The sequence below is a fragment of the Colius striatus genome, chromosome 4, assembly GCF_028858725.1.
Source record: "Colius striatus isolate bColStr4 chromosome 4, bColStr4.1.hap1, whole genome shotgun sequence".
NCBI lineage: Eukaryota > Metazoa > Chordata > Aves > Coliiformes > Coliidae > Colius > Colius striatus.
The window spans coordinates 75,909,454-75,933,255 of NC_084762.1; the positions used below are offsets into that span (position 1 = coordinate 75,909,454).

The window sequence follows — 23,802 nt, forward strand, 5'->3', positions numbered from 1 at the left end:
ATCATGACATCACACAATTTTAATGTCAGCTTAATTAACATATTTCCAGAGTCCCAGAGCCCACATCATATTAAACTGTCTTTCAGAGACACCTTCTTATTCTTTTTCACGCTATGTTTTTAGACTGAAACCAAAATTACCATCATTAGATGACTTAACTCTATTTTCCCAATGTTTCAAAATGCTTGAGTGAATCACCAAAAAACACTATCAGGTAGATCAAAGCATCTGCAGTAAAACTATCGTTCTATCATTCTATATTAAATTCTACTGAATTGGTTCCAAAACTGTGACTAATCTTTATGAAATAGATTGGTACTTTAATGTCTGCTAATCGAGTACGAACCCAATATTGCAATCTATTGTCAGACTTTGCCACCTTCTTAGAAGTCTCAATCCTGAAAGGATTTCCATGCTGTGAGTTAATTCCATCACTAAAAATAACTTCTGCTTTAAGCTGCAACAACATTATGTGTACCACACCGCCCAAGTTTAGCGTTGCAGACATACAGGACAGTCATGTTATAACTTTGACATCTTTCATGACCATGAATTCTACACTCATAAGGAGCCAAACAAAAATAAAGGTCTCATTTTTTTTTTCCTTACATGTTTCCATACTGATTTGATGAATCTAAAAGAAATGCAAATCGGCATTTCAAATAGAAAGTGCCATGCTCAGCTCCACACCTTACCCTGTGGCCAGGAAATGCTTGATATTCCATGGCCCTCCACACTGCTGAACTGCTGCTGTCATGCATGATGTGAGCTTGAGGTTGCTAAAAGGATCCCAGCAGACCTGTTTGGGGAGCACAAGTTGCAGATTTCAGGCAGTGGGGCAGAAATCCACTGCCATTAATCACAAAATCTTCTATTCTGATAAGACTTTTGTAGTTTCATTGTGAAGCATTATACGCAAACTGTTATCAGATCTTGGTTACACAGAATAACTTACTTAAAGTTAACACTGCAGAGTAATTAATTCTCAGAGCAGATGAATGATCTGTTTGGGGCTTAGGAGGGTTGCTCTGAAATATTTTCAGATTATTTTGATGTACAACAGCTTCACTGAAGTCAGTGGAGGATCAAGGTCTGCACAAATTCCAATAAATAAAGCTTCATACAGAGGATGACTACAAAGGAAAGACTATGGGGAGGATTAACAGTAAATATTGCATATCAGAAAATTAGTATGTAGGTGGTTGTCTTTGAACTTGACTGTGAGAGAGTACATCTTCTGTCAACAGCCATCAATGACATAGAAAGACACAAATAAAAACAGGTGGTAATCACTGCCTACTGAAAACAGTTGTTTTCAAACATCTGCTCTCTCACTAAACTGCTTTACAACACTGTTTTGACATAAATATCTCTCTAATATCTTTTATCACATACTTCTTTTAATAGTTTTATGAAAGATATTTTAGGTAACTAGGTACACTAATTGCACTAAGTAAGCTTTATTTGTACACTCTACTTCCTTTACTCAGTGCTGGCAAGTCCAAACACCATTTATGCTAGCTGCTAAGGAATAAATAAAGCAAACATTTAGACAGTTGAATTCTGCACTGAATCCTTACAATGCCACAAAAACCCCCCTATCAGCTGCTGTGCAAACAAAGCAGCAAGCACAGCATGAAAAATAGTAGTTTACTTGTTTAATTTTTTCCAGTACACTCCAAAGACGAGTCAATAATGTACTGCATTACTATTCCATTGTTGCTTTACACAGACTTTATTCTACAAGAAGCGAGGCTGGTCTGGTCAGAAATAACATTAGCTGAGTTTTCAATGAGTAACGGATTCATTTATATAATAATCTTGCAGATCATGAAGAATGAACATCAAGCTGGATTAGATAGGACACGTTTGACCTGCTCAGCTAGAGGTGGACTCTGACACTTACCATTTAATCGCAGTCTGCAGTCTGAAGCAAAAGGCTCTTCCAGTAAATGATGAGCCCCATGCCTACTTATCCAGTTAAAATAATTTTCAGGATATATTTTTCCATCTAAATAAGTTCCAAGTAAATAACACTTGTCATTTACAACAACCTCGAATCCAGAGTTCATTACTGCATTTTCTACTTATATTCCTAGCTGCAACCTTGGAACACCATCTAAGACAGTGAACAGTAATTCAGTCTCCCGACTACCACATTATAAGAGAATCTCTCCTGAGAGCAGGCTGCTAAAGCCAGTTTTGTATTTGACCCAGTAGTAGAACAACAAACTCCATTTTAGTGAGAGTTACGGTTTGGGCTTGGTCCAGGACTGCAGATGGCAACAAATGCAGTTTTCTTTCTTGTAAAATCACACATCGGCAGCATTTCTACCTTGGGGAAGGTGGCATTTTCAGAAGTGCTCAGAATTATCTTCCTCTCCTTCTTCCTATACATTCTGCACAGGAAAAAAACGATCCAGTCATCAAAATATTTCTCATAATTGAAAAAAGAAAGAAGAGAAAGAGGATATCTGAATTGGCGCTAATCCTCTTGCTGGTGCTCAAACAGGTAACCTTTTCAGGTCTCAAAGCTTCTTTCAGCATAACAAATATTTGGGAAAGAAACCTTATCATTTCTGCAGTTAACGGAGAGGGGAGGCTTCACTAATTTTAACTGTTATGGCATTCCATCCCTAATTATACAAAACAACTCATGGTAGGTCACAGTTATGCGCCTGAGAGGCTCAACTTGTTTTAAGATTACATAGTAATTCAGTATTCAAAACGACTGTTCACAATAAATAAACTACTGTTCCATTCTGTGTTTTATGGAGCCTTATAGTTTCCTCAAAATGGACTATACAATTCATACATGCATTGTTAGGAATAACAGCCTACAAGTTCAACATCAGTATTTGTTATTCAAAATTCATGCCATGTTAGCAACTTCTGATTGAATTTACAGATTGTACAATAACGTTGCTTTCCTGTGACTAGTGAATGGTGGGAGAGAACAATTAACGGGTATCTTGTGCTCAATCCAGTCATCATTCATGTAGCTGTTTTTCTAATTCTGTTTAGTTGAAGTGACAGAAATCTTCTTGAGGCTATGTTTAAGCTGACTTAAGATGATTTATAAAATTGGCTGAATTTGGTTAGTTACTATCAATACAGATAAAGACTGAACCCCTGTTATAGATATTTGTGCCTGACTGTGAACCCATACCAAGACTTTAGAGAGCCAAGTTTGATTTCAACTACAGGAGCAGGTGAAAGATCAGGACCCATATCTCAATACTACATTTTTTTATAGAAATGTATATTTATATATGTGTATACATGTATATTTGGATATATATATCTGTGAATATCCCTTCTACTACATTCCACTGTCAGTCAAATCAATGATAGAAAACGGAAAATGTTTTAACCCAAGAGAATATAGATTTGCTGGTTTTAGCATAATTTGGATGATTTTCTTGCAAAGATCACTAATTAATACAATGGTCTACCCCACATAGTGGTACACTTTTTACATTAGTGCACTATGTGTACAGCAGAGGCTATTAGCAGTCAAGTTAGATGCCTCATATAGGAAGGACAGGTGGTAGCAGGAAGAATTATTGAGGTCCTGACCTGCCTGTAGTGGAGGAATGGGGACTCAGAATGGGTGAGAGCATATGGAATTCTGTTACCCTTCTACTCCTTCTTCTCAAACTGACCCAACATGGGGAAAGGCCCTCTTCCTCATCTTCCCTTATCAGGGGGAAAAGCTGCTCCCCACACAGCCTGATCCTGTCCCGCATAAGCCTTAGGTCTTCAGGCAAAGTACACAGTAGAGCATACTGTTCTGACAGGTGACTGTACAGTCCACTTTGTACGTATCTTCCTCAATAAACACCCCATTCCAGCTTTCCTCTGTTGAAAAAACAGATCTTCCAACCTGCTTGCTCGACTGTTAGCTCTCAGATCCATGCAGTTGGGTGTCATCTCTTGGCACCACTTCATCCCTCTGCACGGAGATGCCTTCTGTGTCATGACATTAATAAATGTAAAATCCAGCCCATCCCAACCATGTAAAATAACTTCCTGCAAAACCCGTAAAAAATCCCCGAAACTCAGCAAAACCACCCATCTATGAAGCTACCCTGCGAAGGCCGACCCACCTCTGGGCACCATGCAACGATTGCCACGCGCCAGCCAGGGCATTTTGGGCATGGCCAGTCCTTTCGGCCGCCGGCTGAGCGCAGGGAGGAGACGGAGCACAGCGCGGCCGGCTCTCGCCATGGGGCAGCCCGGCTGTCTCCCTGAGGGGCAGCCCCGCCGGCGGGCCCGCCTTGCTCTGTCGCGCCGCACCACACGCGAGGGGCCTCTCTTCGGCCTCAGCGGCCAACAGCCGCCGCGCGAGGCACCAACGGCCCTGTGCCTCACGCCTCACTGCGCCCCGCCGCGTCTCGCCGCCTCAGCGCGGCCAGCCCGCTCCGTCCGCGTCGGGGGAAGGCACGGGTTGTTTGCCGGTGAAACTACCTGCCGCCGCTACTACCTGCCGCCGCTGCCACAGCGCCGGCTCCCCTCTTTCTTTCCCTCCCTCCCTCCCCGTCGGCGGTGGCCCCCACGGCTGCCTCCCGGCGCGGCGCAGCCACGGGCGCGAGGTGCGTTACCTGGAGCTCGGCAGCAGCCTTACCTGTGCGCGCCTCTTCCAATGGCAGCGCACCTGCCGGCCCGCGCCGCCCAATCAGCTGGCGGCTCGTCCCTCTGCCCCGCTCCTTTAGTGAAAGAATCCAGCGCCGCTCGGGAAAGTTACCTGTGTGCGCCTGGCCCGGCCGCTCTCCGTGCCGAGCTGAGCCCAGCCAAGCCGGCGCCCCAGCCCCGCCGCTCCCCACATGCGAGGGGGAGGGGGCTTTACCTGTCCTACCTCGGCGGCTGGCTCCAGAGCCGGGAGAGGGGGGGAAGGAAAGCAGAATTACCAGTAGCTCTGGTTCTGCCGTCCCGGGCGTTCACACACACCTTCACCTGCACAGACCTGAAAGTCCAGTTCCGCCAGGGAGACGGAGGCACCGGGAAAAGGGGAGAGAGTTCATTGGATCAAACATGTCACAAGAGACGGACAAGTAAGTGATCGCAGGCACGCCGCTGCTCCCGCTGCGCGGGGCTGGCCGGCCCGTCTGGCTGGTTGTGCTTCCCCCTCCCCGGTGGCGGACGCGTACCTGCCGGGACGGCGTTTCTCCCTCCGTAAAAGGACGCCGGACCGGGCGGCACAACAACTCCCAGAGCGCCCGAGGACAAGGCTTTGGCTCGCCGCCCCCCACCTCACTTTCCATCCCGCTGTGGGGCTTCGCGATTTTTTTTAAGTTATCCTTTTAGTTTAGGGAGTTTTCCTTTTTTGTCTTTTTTCCTTTTTCTCCCCGCCCCCTCACCTCGAGGGTCTCTTTTCGGGAGGGAGCTCTCCTCGCCCTCGAAGAGGGCCTTCACCCGCCGAAGGCCCCAGACGAAAAGCGCTTCTTGGCTTTTGTGTTAGCGCAACAAAGGGGCTTTTATACCGAGTCGGACACGGCCATCTTTCTCCCGTCGGCCGGTGCCGGCCGGGCCGGGCTGGGAGCCCGCGGCGCCCTGGGCCCGTCCCGCCGGCGGCGCGGCCGTGCCCGACTGCAGCCTAACCTCGGCCGCCCCAGCCGCTGCGTACAGCGCCTTCAGCCTTGCCGCCCCGACCTTGTTTTCCCGGCGGGACGCGCCGGCGGGCCCGGGGTCGCCCGGAGATCGGCGCCTCCGCCCGCAGTTAAAAAGTAACTTTCGCAGTAGTGGCGCCGTAGGGGAGGTCACCGCCCGCTCCCGCCGGTCCCTGGCCCGCCGCAGCCCGGATCCCGCCCGGGCGGGCGCAGGGCGGCGGAGGCCGCAGGCCGTGGCGGCCGCGCTAGGGCCTGGAAGCTGCGAGGCATGCGGAACAGTCAGCCCCGAGGCGGGCGAGGCTGGGGGAAGAGCGGCGCGATGGGGAGCCCCTCTTGCTTCCCGAGGGACGCCGGCTGTGGTGCTGGGCCCTCCCCGGGGCACGCAGCGGGACCGAGCCGGAGCCAGCGGTGGGCTCGGCGGGAGAGGGGCCTGTCCCACGGTGGGCAGAGGCGCCGGGAGCTACCGTTGGGCGTGCAGGCCGCGACTTGCTCTTTTCTTTCTACCCCAGCGTGTGTCCGACTCCAACAACGCTTCGTGCCGATCGGCCCAAAACTCGGGGCACTTTTATTTATCCCCCTCCCACCCGGTACGCTGTGGGGTAAAGTCAGTGCTGCCCAGATGGCGGCGGAGTGGTTTGGTGTGAGGGCCGGGGCCTGGCTGAGAGCGCGGCGGCGGCCTACTGTGGCGCGGTGCCGAGGAGCCACCGTGAGGCAGCCGCGCGGGAAGGCCATTTTACCTGCTCGGGTTATTACTGTTTCTGCAAGAGGTAGCTAGGGAGAGTAACGGGGCATGGAAGATGGAGGGCGGGAGATTAGAGGGGCCTAGCAGGAGACGGCAGTTTTGTTTTCCTGGTGCTCTGGTGCAGGTGGGAGCACCCCAGTCATGAATGCAATCTCACCTACCCTCGGTGCTGCTCAGATGGAAGCCCTTGTTGGGCTACCCACGAGCCTTTGTGGCAAAGCAAGTAGAGAGGAGGAGCATGATGCTGGAGAAATAGGTTTGAGAGGCTTGGTGACAGCCTGTCTGTCAAGGAGTGAGAGGAAAAGATTATCTGACAAAACAAAACATCAACATTGGATGCCCTGATGGAGAGGAAATGGAGAAGGAAGAGTAAAAGCAAAATGTTAATCCTGGCGTTTTCAGACACCATCTGACAGTGGGATTGTGCAGAAGTAGTTGCTGACATGAAATAAAGCTGATTGTGGTAGGAGTTGAAAACAAAGTAGTTTGGGAGCTCATCTGAGTAGGGGTGGGAACTAATGCCTTAGGTAGTCAGATAAGAGGGTGGCAGGTCAGATCATGGGTCAGCACATTTTTTCTGTAGTGTCCAGTGACAGGACAAGGAGTAATGGACATATGAGAGAACACAAAAAATTTCACTGAAACGTAAGGAAAACCTATATTACTGTTCAAGTGAGGGAGCCCTGGCCCAGTCTGCCCAGTGAGGGTGTGAAGTCTCCTTCTCTGGACGTTTTCAAAACCCACCTGGATGTGTTCCTGTGTGACCCGATCTAGGCATACCCCCTTTAGCAGGGGGTTGGACTAGATGATCTCTGAAAGTCCCTTCCAACCTTCTTACCTGTGATACTGTGATAAGAGCAGTAAACGATTTAAGTGCAAGGAAAGGAGTATGGACAAAGCCCTGAGGGGTGCTGGTGAGGCGGGGAGGAGCAGCTGAAAGAGCAGTCATTGAGCTGAAGTCGGGAAAGGAGGTTAACTGAAAGAACTGAGAGGTGACAAGCAGCAGTGGTGGAAGGCAGTTCCAGAACTACACAAAAGTGAGACTCATAAATTACTCCCTAGCTGAGCCTGGTGGCCAGTAGTTTCACCAGAGGGTTGGAAACTAGAGTGCAGCAGATCAAGCACAGTTGATGGGGACAAAAGAGGAATATGATCGGGAAGAAAGCAACTTTGTACCACTCTTGGCTTTAAAACAGAAAAAATGGTGTGGTGGAAGCCTAACTCATGCAACAAACTAGGGGAAAAGTGGTTCCCCTCGGGGTCTAGGATGCTACTAAGCTACAGGACTGTCCGTCCTTCCCAACAGGAACAGTGTGCCATAGGTGTAAGCTACTGAGGCTGGAGCATTAGTGCCCTTCCCTGCTCTGTGCAGTGCTGCTGCTATTACTACTGTGAGTAATGTAAGAGCACTGCAGAGTATGTACCCTCAAGTAACAGCACTTCCCCAGTTACAGGTATGCCTGTGATAGGTTTCTGATTAAAGTGTTTAGAAAAGTTCATAGGTGGTACGTAAGAGCTTGAAAAGGAAATAAAAGCTAAAGAGAAGAAATCCCCATGGCTCTCAATATACAGGCATAACACAAGAAGACAAATCCATTTGTTTTCAGAAGAGATGACCAGGTGGAATGAGATATTGGGGGGGAGTTTGCATGCAAAGTGATTTTTGTTTGTTTGGGTTTTTTTATGTTTGTTTTTAGGGGTTTTCTAGGCTCTTAATTATATTAAAACCAAATCCAGACAATACAACATTATTCTCCTCCACATGACCTTTCTTTTACTTAAAATCAGATCTTCCCTACAGGCCAGACTAGAGAGAGAAGCCGGTGTTTTCGAAGTCAGTTAATTCGTCAGGATCATTGGACATATTTCTGAGGTTTGTGCTTGTAAAGTGCTGATGTAGAGGACTAAGCAGCAGAGGGGATATAGAAAGTGTGGGAAAACATATTCCTAGCTCACCTTTCAGTGGGATTTGCTGGATTTTTTTGGGAGATGGTATATCCTGCTGCACAGCAGCTCCCCAGCACCACTTGCAGCATCCCTCTTTGCTGGGAAGAGCAGGGACAGAGATGCTATAGAGCTGCCTCCTCTGTCATCTTTAAGGGAGGAAGGTGGACAATTAGGTGCAAATGCTAAAGAACACATCATTTGATTGTAATGCTAACTGAGGCGCTTAGAAGGGGAGATTATCCTTAAGGTAGTATGCATATCTCCCTATCTTTCCCTTTAGTCTTTCTGCCCAACATGGGTCTTGCCTGCTTGCTTCCAAAAATTCCTGTCATCAGAAGAGATAAGGCATGGTTTCACATGCATTTTTCAGAGGTAGTACTGACTTAAGCAGGCTGTGGCCACTTCTTCCTGCCTCCATTCCATGTTCTCAGCTGCATCAGTAGAGCTGTTTGTGTAGTTAAAGAACCAACTCAGGGAAGTGTTGGGTTGAGAGTAGCCTGGTCTCCTCTTGAAGGTTAGTTTTAACCTCCACTTTTCATTGGTCTGGATTCTTCATATGTAAAGGGAGTGCAAGCAGATGTCTGGTGTTTAAAGACGGAACTGCTCAAACTAGATCCTCTGCAGAAGGAAACATGTCCCTTCCTCTCTAGGAATGTTTTGGAGGTCCAAGCAGTTGCTTATGCTGCCATCCAGTTCCGAGAGCCATCACGAGGGGACTCTGGGATTTGAGCAAACAGGTGATTCCAGGGTTCCCTTCTGCATTTGTAGGCTGAAAAGTTCTTCTTACTGTAGTATACAGAAAAAAAAAGTACAGGAAGGGAAGCTAATAAGTGACCTTAATACTTGTGAGATTTTTAGGGATGGCCTATACTCTTGTGAGTGAGGAGCAGTGATTGTACAGACACTTGGGATCTACCTGGTAAGAGCTTCACTTGTGTCCCCACTGCTCGTGGTGCTGTGTAAAGCTGTCAGTCTCACATAGACTGGGACTGAAGTTGCATGGAGAGCGGGCTGGGGAGCAAGCCTGGGCATGCTGGTCGCTGTGGCTTCCCTGCTAGCCAGCCAGCTGCGGGACTGCCTGGCAGCCAGGCTTCCAGCATCCCCAGGATGTGCAAGAGCTACTTGGGACACCAGGTAGGCGGGGCTGGGGCATACTCAGATTGACCACATTAAGGAGGACTTGGGGCTGCCCAGGTCTGCAGCTGAGCTTGTGTTTATGGGTAAATAACTGAAGGGAGAACAAGCCAGGAGATGGGAATGAGTTAAGACCTGCTCCCATGTGTCAGTGGAGGCTTGTTCACATCCAGCTGTCTACTTCACAGTGTCTGTGGCAGAGGTTAATTTTGGACTCTACAGAGTAATTTTGCCCTGGTTTCCTATTTCTTAATGTGTAACTGTAGATGTTGTCATCATAATATTTAGCATAAGCACCTAGTACTATAACAACAAAGGGCATTGATGGTTTACAGTGTCATTCTATGAGTGGTTTTTAATTTTTTCTTTGAGGACCAAATGTCTCCCATCAGCATATACTGAGTGGCTATTAAGTCACAGACTATTGATTTTCCACCCCCACTGCTGAGTGTCCGTATGGGGCATCCATTGAGATGAATTTTCCAAAGTGTTGCTCATCTGGGAATGAATGGAGAAACAGGATTTAGAGGTGAATAGTGCTTGCACTTTTAAAATATCAGACACACTGTCATGAGTGTTCCCCAAAAAACTATCTCTGTGCAAGAAAGGTGGAAAATCTGTGTGCAGATTTTTCACAGAACTTGCAACCATAACTTAATGGAGAGGAGTAAGTGTATCAAATGGTTACTCAACACTACCATGTCTCCATTGCTGAAGACTAGACTAGAGTGAAGATCAAAGCAGAATAGGAGGGAAGTAATTTTCCTGTGTCACTTACTTGATTGTAATGATCACATATCCTTGTCCCTTCAGAAGAGTCAGCAGGGACCTTATCATTCTGGTTCATTTGGATGCAGGGGCATACAAAGGGGAAATGATATTACACTGACTGACTTTTGTTGTCACACATACACAAAGGAATTCATACACACAGACATAAACAAAGAGGAATTAATCCTGGAGTGAATCTTCATTAACTTTTTAATCAGTGATTGGGACAGTAGTAGCTGATTAAAAGAAGATAAGTAAACGTTTCAGACATCCTAGCATATCGGGACACTATCCTGTTCTTTGATAGCACTAACTTCATAAAGAAGAAAACTGTTGTTTGTGAAATCTTTAACCAAGGAAACCATATTGAGTGCGTGTGAACTATGGAGAAGTCAAATATTGCAACATACCTACAGCCTGAGAATATGTCTGTAACCTCAAAGATTATGTACGTCTATAGATTAGTTAATTTTTGTAATAGTGGGAAATCACAGTGATAACAGAGTCCAGAGATTTTGGTTACAGTGGCATCTTCCCTGATTCTGTAGTTTAGTTATTCGGTAAAGTATTTCTGAGAGTTTGTGTGCTTTTTCTAGATACTTGTGGGAAATCTTGACTCCCAGGATTGCTCAGCTGTTGAGTTAATGTTTTCTTTCTGACTACGTAAAAGCTTTCATATTCTGAAAAAACAGTGCTGTATGCTGTCAGTGCCATAACTCTTCCATTTCCATTAACTCCATGGAAGCAATGAATGAACAAGGGCCGCAGGGCCAAGGGTCAGGTTAAACTGCAGCAGGTCTGGGAAGCCTTGTCATGACCTGCTTTTAATTTTAAAGGCTACTGTTGTCTGCAATTGAGCTAAAGCAACCTGGGTTCTATGAGCAGCTTGAGGTACACTTCTTAGCAAAAAAAAGCATGGCCTGGTACAAAGCTGCTAATTCTAACTGCCTTTTATTAGCTACTGCAGTAATGTTGTGAACTCCAGAGTACCCTCATTTTTTGAGATGGCAGTGGTTCTTTTTACAAATATGATGAAACTTGCCTTTTCTGCTTGGCTTCCAAAAAAAAAAGGGTAACAGGCTACTTAGTGCACTAATAACAAAAGATTGTCTGGTAGAAATAATATTTAATTAAAAGTGAAACAGTCTCTGAAATCATAAGAAGTCTGTCTCAGGGTAATTGCCTACTTGAACTAGTCGTCAGTAGGCATTTACTGTATACATTCCGTCTTTATGTCAGATTTCTTTTTGTACTTCCACTTTGACACACTTAATAATTTTTGTCAATGTTAATGAATCACCTATTTGTTTTAATCTTTTAAATCACTATTACATGCTCAAGTTATTTTAGTTCTGAGTAAAAACAAACAAAACTTCTAGTAGGTATCTAATTGTTGAACCAGTCTGTTTTGCCACTCACCATTTCTGCTCTCAGTGTATTATTTTTACTTCCTCTCAGACTGTTTAGTAAAGGTAAAATAATTTCATTTAATCATTTAACAAGTGTAATCTTGTCTTGTGCTCAAAAAGAATAATTGTCCCAAAATTGCAGGAGTCCCAAACCTACATGCATTAGTAGGCAAAATTACTCAGTGTTTTTAATGGGAGTTTTTTCCCTGGTATGGACTGCTGGCTGGGCCAGAGGGCATCTTATCTTTTGGTTTCCTGCTTGTCTAAATGCTTTGATTTTCCTTCACTTTGGAGTCATTGGATTGGGCTAAGTGCATTTTGGAGACCTGTTTGTGCTTCTGGGAATGATATGATTGTTGGCTATGAAAGACAAAATACCAAGACACATGGGCCATTATTTTCCTGTTCGTTAAACATGTGCTTCTTTGTAGTTTTAAAGGAACACTATTATCTAATTGAAACAACAATGTTGCTGACTTTTTAATTACACTTTTTGGCAATAGATCCCGAGGAGGCTAAACCTTATTTTAACTAAATAAATCAAAAGTTGCAGTGAGTCGCACATGATGGTTTTGGGGTTTGGTTTTTTTTTTTTTTTTAGACTTGATGCAGGGTAGTAAACTTAGGCTAACATTGGAATCTTTAAAACAAATGGTTTCAAGCACTAGGCTTAGCTTTGGTTTATACTTCTTTGTGTAATGAACACAGACGTAAATTTGTGATTTGGAATACAAAATTTGTTAATTTACCAGCTTCTGTGGGATCTGTCCTTAGCAGCTTTTTAAATGGTCATAATAGTTCAATTTGTGGCTATGAACTGAAATATATGTATGTTGGTTGTAAGATAAACTGTATTAACATCTGTTTTAAATCCATTTTATAATAGCCTTATAGCTGAACTGAGATTTGTCTAAGTGTAAAATAAACTTACAAAGGGTTTTAGAACTGCTGAAATGCTTGTAAATGATCAGCCACTGCCTTCCTTAGCCATGTCAAATCTGAAGTACGAGCTTAAGCTCTTTTTCGAGCTCTTGGAGGAAACTTGAGCGTTCTTGAAGTTCTGCATTTCTTACTTTGCACTGGAGAAAAAACTAAGCAGGCAGGTGTTTTTCCCTTTGCACACTGAGTCACAGCCTACTCCAGCCAGGTCTCTGCTGTGAACAATTAAGGAATCAGAAACCTAGGATGTAACACAGTATGTGGTGCATATCAGCACGCAACAAACAATGGGTCCCGTTGGCTAGCATCTTGGTTTAGAATTTGTGTTTCTTCCAGGGTTTCTAAAATGGAGACAGTTGCCCTGTGCACCTTCTTACCATCCAACTAAAAAGGAGCTTATAAATATCCTATGGCCTTAACATGCAGGGCTAGGAGCCAGGATTACATGAGTCTGTCTTTCCTTTTCCAGTTACTTGCCTGGTGCTAAAATTTCTGTGTACTTTATAACAGCTGTATGGACTAAAGCCTCCCATCTCCTCCTGAAGGGGACAGTTCACAGAGGATGTGTGCAGATGTCCTTGGTTCTCTTGTCTCACAGGTGTAAGAATAGGCAGGTTCAGGCCTGGGCTGAAACCTGGGAATGGGATGTCTCCCATTCTGCTGCCTCACACACATTGCTTGCTGTGTTTCTATCTGGCACCTATCCCTGCAAGGAGAAGAATGTCCTAAGGCATTATCAGGGGGCAAAGAATTCTGCAGGGATGTGCATTGAATGAACAGCTTGTTTCTTCATCTTTCTTTTTTTTTTTTTAAGTTTGATGAACAAATGTAGTGTCCAAAAAAGCAGTAAAAAAATCCTCAAAAAATGCCTCGTCTGGGTGCCCACCTTGTCCTTTTTAACAGTCTACGTTGGATTTCAGAGATGAATTTGCTGGGCAAGGCACAAGTTGGAGGCAGGCAGGACGAGACTTTCTTCTCCATTAGCACCAGTTGGATCAGGCTATAATGCTGCATGTATGGTGGAGGAGAGTAGGATGCAACTGTACTGGCTGCACTAGTTTGCTTTATACTCGGTGGCAAATGAATTCATCAGAGAGGATGAGGTCTGCATGAACTTTTCAAACTCAAGAGAAAGCTCTTGAGCACCAAAATTGGCTGAGAGAGACTGTTAGGCAGGACATCTTGTTTCTGAATGAAACCAAAGCTCTGATCACAAAGCTGTGGTCTTTCACTATTGTTCATGAGTGTGTTAATGCGCACTTCTGATTCTGTGTAAGCTAATTAACAAATTACATGAAGTTGGGTGAGAATTTGCCTGTAGTAGGATTTTATAGCCCCAAATGCTGGCTGTTGAGAGTTCATTACCTCTAATCTGAAGAAGAGCTTGAAAAGCCAGCCCTTTCAGCTAATTTATTGACATTAAGTACAATGTATCTCTCCAACTTCACGGACTTTTACTGCAGTAATTAAACTGACCTGAAGTGAGTGCAGTTTTGGACATCTCATTGATACAATACACCTGTCTAGGTTTTATAAAATTCCATAACCTTCATTTTTAAAGAAGTTAAAAAAACCCCAGTTTATCAGATAAACATACCACCAGAACTAGTATAAATCTGGAAAACTGAAATATGTCTTTATATCTTTTCTTATGAGGAAAGCACAGAAGTCACCTAAGATGGGGCAAACAAGAAAATCTCTACTAAATACTTGGGAGGGGCAGAAGATTTTGTTTCTGAAATTTAGTTTTGACAAACACTCAAGTGTAAGAGCAATCTAGCTCCTAAACTAGACCATTCCTCAGAAAATACCATTCATCCTCACCTACAAATTAAGATGCCTGACCACTATGGTTTAACATAAAACAACTGAAACATTTTGTGTTCATTAGGAGCTCCACTGATAGCTTGAAAGGAAAGGTGTACTTTTTAGGCATGCAGTATCCTCAATTGTTAAGCTGTTATCTCCATGGTAAGATAAGGGCTTGCATAGATAATGACTTACACAGACACATCCCTCATAGCTATGTTCTGATGAGCAAATGTCCTGAGTACCAGTGAGGAATGGGCACTGTCAGGGTTGGGTTGTTCTCTGCTCCTTGACAGGCTGTTTTGGTAGATGCGCCTGGGGCTACAGCGGATATTTACTAATGGTGCTGGCCAGGTTGAATCGGAATCTTCTACTTGCAATCTCTACCCATCTTCCTTCTTTGAGTGGTTCTCTGTTAATGTGGTCACTGATGGACTTGCAGCTTTTGGTAAGATTTGTATATGTGCGTGGTAGTTGCAGGCTCCAACTGAGGCTTTTTCTTCCAGGCAGGCATTCAGAGCATTTCTCTCCCATGGGAACATTCTTCTTTGCCATTGGTCCAGGTGACCCCAGAGTTACTCTTTGTCATCAGTTACATGACTAGAACAGCTTGCGGTGCCCTGGCATGGAAGGGTGCCTGACAGGACCTGGGGAGCTTACCTGTGCAGAGCTCACTCAGGAGGTTTACTTGCAGAAATGGAAATATGAAATATTTATCTCTGCTTACAGGGGAGTTAACAGGAGACAGGAGATTCAGCGGTTGTGGAAAAGGAATGCGTGTGCACACGCAAGTCCCACTTTTCCCTTCCATCCAAACAACCTTAATAGGGGAGTTTTCTTAAGGTGAATGTAGTTGTTTTGGCTGATTGCTTTGAAAATAATCTTGGAAATGACTGTGTTAAATCACGATAATGATAATTAGTTCTGACCGTTAACCTCCCACAGAGCTGATTACTGGGATGGGGGTGATGAGGAAGTTTTTTATTTTTCTTAGTGCTATTGTTTCAGTCTATTTGCAGAGTAAACACAATGAATTTGTCAGTTGATTGTGTTGCAAACCATCTCTCAAGCCAAAGGAGATGGATATTTAGTTTTCCAAGGTGAAAACATGGGTTTTGGAGAAAATGTGCTCAGGGGGGATGTTGGGGAGGCTCTGGGTCTTGGCACTTGTGCCTTTCCAGCCATCCCAACTGTTAACTTACAAGTGGATGTTCCTAGAGCGTTTATACCTTTTACTTTGTTTTTTTTCCCCAACACAACCGTATACAACACCTCTGAGGAACAGCTTAATTGCTTTAGGATTTTCTTAAGTTAGAGCAGCAGAGATTGACTCCTCCCTTCCAGCATTTCTGCAGACAAGCACGGCACAACTCTTATAAAGGTGTATTTTTAAAGGGCATCTCACAGTCTGCCCATAGTGCTCATAAATCAGTTACGTCTATTGCATGGCCGCGAGTAACAAAAGGTAGTTATTGATTGTAAGAGAAGATTGCCACAGGAAGGAGAGCAAACGGTATTTTGAATGCAATGGGCAGTTGCCCATGTGGTGCAACAGCCTGGGTTTAGCTGAAGGGGAGCTTTGTTGAGGAAAGGAGAATCCATGCCTGGAATAATTGCATCTAAGCCAGGGAGAATTGGCTACTCCAGAGTGGGAACAGGCCCTCAGCTACCTCTGGCACAAACAGCAGGGCTGTTGGAAATCTGATTTGAGTCGCTAACAATAAGGTATTGAAAAGGCAAGCACACCTAGCAGTTCTCTCTGTCTTTCCTCTGGCTCCTAATTTATGTTTCAACTTCACTTGCTAAAGAGAACCTGTAACAACACAAATGTATATGTGGAACCAATAAGAACAAAAATCTTTAGAAGAGTTGGCAAAAGGGCAGGCAGAAGGGTCCTCAGCAAAGAAAGGAATCTTCTAAAAATCCAGGTATTTTAGATGAAAGGGTACAATCTGAACTGTAATTCATGGCTGTATTTTGTGATACAAAGCTACAAAATGCTCTCTTCTGCTGAGCTCATGAAACTATTCTCTGTGTACAGGTGGATTATTTTGTTTTTCATTACATAAAGAAAGGTATAAACAGTGCTCTGTACCATAGAGATGATAATCTCAGCATCCCCTCCTCTTCCTTAAACATGGCACCCCAGGCAGAGCGCCAGCCTGCCCTGTCACTGTGGCTTGGGGGCCCCACACCTGCCTGGAGCATTTACTGCCTGCCTTCCCTTCTGCTTTTATCAAATCCTGGTTCTGAAATCAAATAAAAGGCTCGGTTGCACAGTGTTTGAATGTCATGCAGTGCAAGAGCAGCAATTGGCTGGGTTAGGTCTGTGGGGCTGGCACCACTGCAGGCAGGGGAGAGCAGAAATGAGGCCGAATGGGGTTTATGGAGAAGGTAGCAAGAAATGTTTTATGAAGGTCACCAGGAATACCTGCTCAGTTCACCAGTTAAGTCAAGATATTCAGTTTTTACAACCTCATTGCAGCTTTCAGATTTGTAAGGTGTAATGTGTTAAAAGTTTCATCGCAATCCTTGTAACTTGAGACACGATTCTTGACAGTGCTCTTGCAACATAAGCACACTCCTTGCTTTACTATATCCCTGCCTAATCTGTTTGCCTACCATCTTGTGTAATAGGAATGCAACTTTGTTTTGTTTTGTGTTTGTTTTTTTTTTTTTCCTAGCTCTTTTATCCATAGGTTTATTGAACATTTTACAAAAGCAGGTACTATGATCCTCATTTATGTTTCTATTATACTGGAAATTTCAACCACAGCTGTGGTACAGCCGCTTCTCTTGTGATACACATAGGCAGTGGTCAGTTTTTATCGTTTTCAGGATGGAGGAAACTATTCTGCTGCAAATCCCACTTTCTAATGGTCTTGTATGTATTGCCATGGGTCTATAACTAGATATGGGGAGTGATAGAGTATGAATTGAGATGGAATATGTTGACTTCTTATGCTTCATCCACTGGAGCCATTACTCATATCCTGTTACAGAGAAACCTTTTTGAAATTATGGACAAATTGCATTCTAAAACCAGAGAATAGGTCGATTAGAAGGTGTGCCCAATTATTAAATACTGGACTTATACTTGATTTAGGTGAACACTAGATTAATATTAGGATCATAGAATCCAGGAATGGTAGGGTTGGAAAGGATCTTTAGGGATCATCTAGTCCAACCCCTCTGCAGAAGCAGGTCAACTTAAATCTTTTCATTTGTGTCTTCTTATTACAACTGATTTCAGTTAAATGTTTTTTTTTTTTCCCTAATCAAGTGTACATCTAGCAAAAATAATGGAGCAAAATATTCTGATATATTATTGCTACCTTATTTTCCAAATAGTTTAAGAATATTTGGATAGCTCTATCCGAATATTAGTAGAAATATGTTTGATTATCACAAGATCTGCACACATTTGTTTTTTTAAGTACTGAAGATACTTAGTACTAAGAAATCATAGAATCGTAGAATAGTAGGATTGGAAGGTAAATATCTGTATGTCACCAAGATTATTAGAGAGGTGCTTGCTTGATGTGATCATACTGCTTTCATTGAGCTATGTGATGTTCTTTAACATGCCTTGTGAATAAAATAATCCCTTCTGGATCACCATTTTATTCTCCCTGTCTATGCAGTAACAAGCGACTTGTGGCCTTAGTGCCAAATGACACTTCATTCAACACCAGACGAGCCTACACCAGCGAAGATGAAGCCTGGAAGTCGTATTTGGAGAATCCCCTAACAGCAGCTACCAAGGCTATGATGAGCATAAATGGTGATGAGGACAGTGCTGCTGCTCTTGGCCTATTATATGACTATTATAAAGTAGGTAACTATTGTTATTCCTCCCTGCTGCACTAGCAGGGGACCACTCTGAAAGATGTCAAAAGAGCCAATTTTCAAAGACACAAGTCACTGCGTCTTGTTTTCTCTCTGATACTTGCATCAAACACCCTTTTCATTTTAGAAAGCCTGTCTGAGGCTGTTTTAATATCTTTGGTTCTGGAGAGAATGAAAACCAGAATTCTTGTATGAAATTTGCAACCATGATTTCTTTTTGAGCGTAGCATTTGTGCTATTCCCTTGCAAGACCATTGGATGAATTATCCCCCTTTTTATTTGTGCTCAGATACTTGCAGTATTTTTTTAAACAGTGGAAAAAGAGAGGCTTTGTCCATCTGTAGGTTTGTCTGTTTTCTGGTTCATTCCACACTTTTCAACTTGCTCTTTAACTGGAGTATCTCTCATCTGACAGTTTCCCATGTTATTTTTATTTGTATAATGATTGCAGTAGGCTGTATACAAACATACAGAGAGGTCTAGCCCCTGCACTGCAAGTTTGCAGTCTTACTAGAAAGGTGGAAGACAGAAATGGAGCTGGACACAGAGATGAAAGATTTAAGTCAATTTACAGGAGAAGCAGTGTCAGAGTTTCAGTTTATTTTGGGCCCTAAGCCCAGCTTTACCTCTTATTTTGATACCACTTTTTTTTTGGTGCATTTCATAGTGTTTAAGTAGAGCTACATTTGAGATTTCTACTCAAATCAGAGGAAAGTCCTAGTAATGCAGAGTAATGCAGAAATTTCACTCTGAAACTCAGTCTGACCCCTTTGCACTCTGCAAATCGAATCAGTGTTGCCTACCAAGCACTTAAGTATGCAATTAGTTGCTTCACTTGAACTATGTCAGTACTCCTGAAGCCACTGATGCCTGCATTGGACAGATGTTCCTCTGAGAAAGCCAACAGAACAATGCTAAGTCCCCTTGTAACTAATGAAGAAATAGCAGGAGCTGTCATAAAAAAACCCATTACTTTGCTTTTAGTATTTATTAGTGTAAATGCTTTTAGAGAGTGGGCTACTCTTTTTAGTCTCTGCTATGATCATAAATGAGTATTCAAAAGATTATAGGCAAGATACCACATAACAACCTTATGGTTAAATACTGTTTTCATTTCCTTACTGATTATATTTCAAGAACTGTTCCTTACTTCCCTGTAGTGTTGTCAGTAGAGAAAAACTCTTCCCAGTGAGAAAGAAGAAAGGTCCTTTTCTCTACTTGATGGACTTACCACAGTGCCAGAGTCTGTGAGGTCAATGCAGATTGGTAAAATTCAGGATGTATATGAACACCTGGAGTGTTGGCTTCTGTCCTCGTAATACCTTTGTATGTAGCAGGTCTTTAATCTACTGGATTTTTTAAATAAAACCCAGAGAACAGCCCTTTTCCTTCTCAAAACTATGTTCTAAGAGACATGCCTTTTTCTTGTTCTGGGCAGTTGCAAAAGATTTGGGGATCAGATGGAATAAATACATAAGTGTAGAGGACTTCCAGTGCACCAGACTCTCTTGGATTGCCCTTATTTATCATCTAGCTCATTTGTTCTGACATGCTGGGTATTTTTTAAGTACGTTTTCCAGTCAATAGGAATTATTTGATCCTAACTGTGTTTTTGTTTTGGTTTTTTTCCCTTCTCCTTTTTCTTGTAGTGATATTTACCTAAACATAGATCCTCCTTCAGAGATAAATATAGGATCTTAACAGGGGAATCAACATGTACAAACTGTGGGTTGGATCCCACTTCTGAAAAGTCTAAGAGATTACTTAACCAGTGAGATACTTAATAGGCAGAGGGGATGTCCCTAAGAGAAGGAGAGATTCTGGCTCTGCTGCTGTCCTGCAGATACAGATGATGTTAACCTTGGCTACTGTAGTATTGTTTTTGCTCTACATTCAGATATTTTCTTGATATTTCTTTAAAATGTTTAAAGATAAAGGCACAGCTTTAGCCCGTTCTTAGGTAAATCTTGCTTTTTAGTCCTGAGTTAACTGCTGTGATGGAGTGGGTAGATTAGAAGTTTTAGCTCCCAAATTGCTGGTTCAGCAAGAAAAAAACACAGTCATGGTAGCAACTTTGCCCTTGGTGATTTCACGTCTATGCTGGTGCCAGGAAAGTGGTGTGTGGGAAGATGACTGTTTTCAATCATTTGGTGTCACTTCTGAGTCTGTTGAGAGGCCAGATTTGACTGGATTTTTACTTCTCATGGCTGTTGATAGCACTCAGCAAAGCAGAAGTCAATGTTCTCTGATGACATGCCAGCATGCCCTGACCTGTCCTCGTGCTAGGAAAGGGAAGGATACACAAACTTTCCCTAGGTATGAGTCCTGGAAGACTTAACTGATGTTTGTGGTTTAATTGAAAACCCCTTTTTGTCTGAGCTGCAAGGGTCTCCATGCAGAACTCATCAAAGCATTACTTCTTCCTTCTCATCTTTTATTTATTATTCAGTGAAATGTGTGTATGTGTTTGGGAATATAAGCTTTGATTTTTGAGATAGCTAGGCCTAGCTTGATATTCCAAAGATAAAGACATATAGAAGAATGCTTTGCTCCAGTCTGATGTGTCCAGAACCAGAAAGGAAAGCAATCACTACTTTTTACTTTTCTTTTTTCCCCTTTGGAAATTATCAGTCTGTTCAGTCTCTCAAAGAAAAACAGCTTTTGGCATCTGTGTAGTAGACAACACTGATATGGTTACATTTTTCTAGTTGGTGCAGTAGAGCAGTCTGAAACTGCAAATACCTGACAGTTATATTTACCTGACCCCATGCCTGGTGTTGTTCTCAGGTTCCCAGAGATAAAAGGCTGTTGTCTGTTAACAAAGTGAGTGATAATCAAGAAGACCAAGATAAAAGGTACAGTATTATTCAAAATCATACACCCAGCTACTAAGAGCATTGATCAGTTGTGAACGGAATGAACTATTATAGCCTGAAGGTTTGTGGTTTTCTTCCAAAAGATAAAAGAATTAAGATTGTTTTGGGAAGCAAACTTTAGTCCTTTTTACTTTTAATGTATTAGAAAAAAGTAACAGTATTATTAAATATGCCATTTACAAAGTATCAGAAAGTTTCTTGATTTGTGTTGCATTTTTGCTGCTGCTGAGATTAGTAGAATTGGATTATATTGACTGCTTTTGGCTATTGGCTGCTTTCTTTCAGTTTTCTTCTTAGATAGCAAGAGTGAGTAATTTGGCCTCAGTAATCTGATTAAAACAATTTTGTTTAACATAACTTGGGGTCTGCTAAGAAGCAAATAAAATAAAACTCTCTTAAAATTAGCTCAAAATGTTTTTCCCACTCCTCTCAGATTTCAGCCTTCCTGTGTAGGCTAAAAGTGACTTGAAGGACCAGAAGAGGCTAATTCCTGCATTAATTTAGACTTATGGACAAGAGAGAGTGTGTATTTATGTAGAAAGAACTTTTTACATATAAGAAGATACCTTTACAGTAGAGAGAAGCTACACAAGGTTTATTTCAGTGTGATACAAGTCAGCTTTAGATGGTCTCCACTAGCTGTGTGAGGTGAAAGTTTAAGTAGGTTGTAGAAAAAATTGCACTGTTTCAAAACAGAATAGGAAACTTTTTCTGAGGAGGAGTTTTTCTTCTGTGAATGCCAGAGAAATTCCTAAGTTGAGTGTGATTGACAAAAGTGGCCTTCGGTGGAAAGCCAAGAGAGAGGAACTGGAATGTCAGAACACATCTCTTGGGCTGAAAACAAAGCAGTGTGTTACTACGGAAAGTTTTACAAGTTAACAGTTTTATGCCAGTGCAACTGCTATGAGCAATCGGATTCCTTTCGACAGCAACCACAGGTAGACGTGGGAATGCTGCTGGAGGGTACCTTGCAGCCGCCATAGTTACTGATCTACTCTGATACGATGGGATTGCTGGGCTTGCTCTTTCAGAACAGCCTCAGTACCAGAGTTACACAAACAGTAGTGGCCTGTCAGCAGCCTGAAGGAGCATGCATCAGCATATGAATTTTGCTGTTGATATTCTGCCTATTTCATGTGCAAATGATCTACTGTGAATAATCCATACCTTGTCTTACTCTTTATGCTTATTTTGTGCCTGAAGGCTGTTGCACTAGTGGATGCATTTTGCATCAGAATTATAAACCAAGGCAAAAGTAACCCCAGGCACTCAGAATTTACTGTAACAAGTCATACCGATTATAGCTCAAATCAAATACATTATCTTTCCTTACCTGTTAAAGAGCTCTGGATCTCTTTGCTTTCCTCAATGACATGTTTTGCCTAGCATTTGTTAACGTACTACTTCTTAGGGTAGTGGAGTTGGAAAGTCTCCTTCCCTGCCAGCTAGGAACATTAAGCTATTTAAGGGGTGGGTGGATTCTCTGTCAGGACACTTCATAACAGTTTTTGGTTTTGTGTCACAGAAATTGCCTTAGTACCACGGAAGCTCAGACTACTTTGAGTGGGGGAGAGAACCGCGTGCAAGTCCTGAAGACGGTGCCCGTTAACCTTTCCCTGAACCAAGATCCTTTGGAGCCGTCCAAAAGGGAATACAACACAAACGTGTCTGGGAGCTCGACGCCCATCACGGGGACTGGAGTGACTGTGGTTAAAGTAGAGGAGTTCACCCCTGTTTTTATGAGCCCGCAAGCACACTATGCAAGAGGAGAGAATGAGGAGCACCGAGGAGTTATCTTTGAACCCTATGAAGTGTCGAACATTGCTCCCCATGCAAATTATCTCAAGGATGACCAGCGCAGTACTCCTGACAGTACATACAGCGACAACTTCAAAGAGGGAGGAACAGAAGTAAGTTTTTCACTTCAAATTAGCATCTAAGAACTCAATAAAAATCTGTAAACAAGATAAAGAGATTTGAGCTTGTAAACAAGATAAGGAAATTTGAGCTGTCCTGCAAAAGCCATTAGAAGAACAGTGATGCTTGTTTCAACAAACTCATCTCCGCTCCTTGCCGTGTTCCCATCAGTCTGTGCTCTGATTATAGGGGAGCATCATTAAGCATTTCAGAAGACAGTTTTAAAGTTTTTTTATTGGAAACTGAGAATAATAGATACTGACCTTTTGTCTTCTTGGATATTGTGTCAAGTTGAGGATAGCTTACCAGTCTGAAAGAAGATTTGTTTTCCCTTAACAAGATCTGCCTTCAGACCTATTCATAATAGTAAAAAATAGCAGCCACTTTGTAACTGGGAAGTTCTTCATGTTCTTCTGAAAGTGCAAATGAGCAGTGCCAGCCTCTGCTGCTAGATAAACCTGAGTAATTTATTCAGAAGCTGTCTGTTGCGCTCAGATCTACTCTGCAACATTGGCAAGTGAGAAAAGGTAGTAGAACTAAGTGACTGGAGGGGAATAGGGAAATTAACAGGCAGGGAGACACTTGGATGCATGTACATGTAGGGGAATGAGGAGGAGAAGAGAGAGATGAGGAGCTAACTTGTGACTGTTTTACAGTTATGCTGAGGCAAAGTAATTATACAGTCAGCTTTAATATGGTGAGTACCCTCTGGCTGCTTTTTGCACGCTGCAGAATAGTGCAAACAAGCCAGAAATGTAGAAAATAAAAAAAAAATATTTAAAGCTGATGTTATGTCTGCA

General features: G+C 43.1%; 1 protein-coding gene across 4 annotated transcripts in view; it reads left to right on the plus strand.

Moving 5' to 3' along the window:
- Window positions 1–4,748: 4,748 nt before the first annotated feature.
- GRHL2 (grainyhead like transcription factor 2) overlaps window positions 4,749–23,802 on the plus strand; it is a 71,365-nt gene continuing 52,311 nt past the window's right edge. For 3 of the 4 annotated variants that reach the window (XM_061995698.1, XM_061995700.1, XM_061995699.1), the window contains exons 1-4: window positions 4,749–5,054; window positions 18,005–18,194; window positions 20,997–21,064; window positions 22,611–22,995. In XM_061995698.1, the coding sequence (XP_061851682.1) occupies window positions 5,035–5,054; window positions 18,005–18,194; window positions 20,997–21,064; window positions 22,611–22,995 (663 nt within the window). In that variant the 5' untranslated portion in view covers window positions 4,749–5,034. The remainder of the gene's footprint in view (window positions 5,055–18,004; window positions 18,195–20,996; window positions 21,065–22,610; window positions 22,996–23,802) is intronic. The other variant, XM_061995701.1, reaches the window with a different exon arrangement.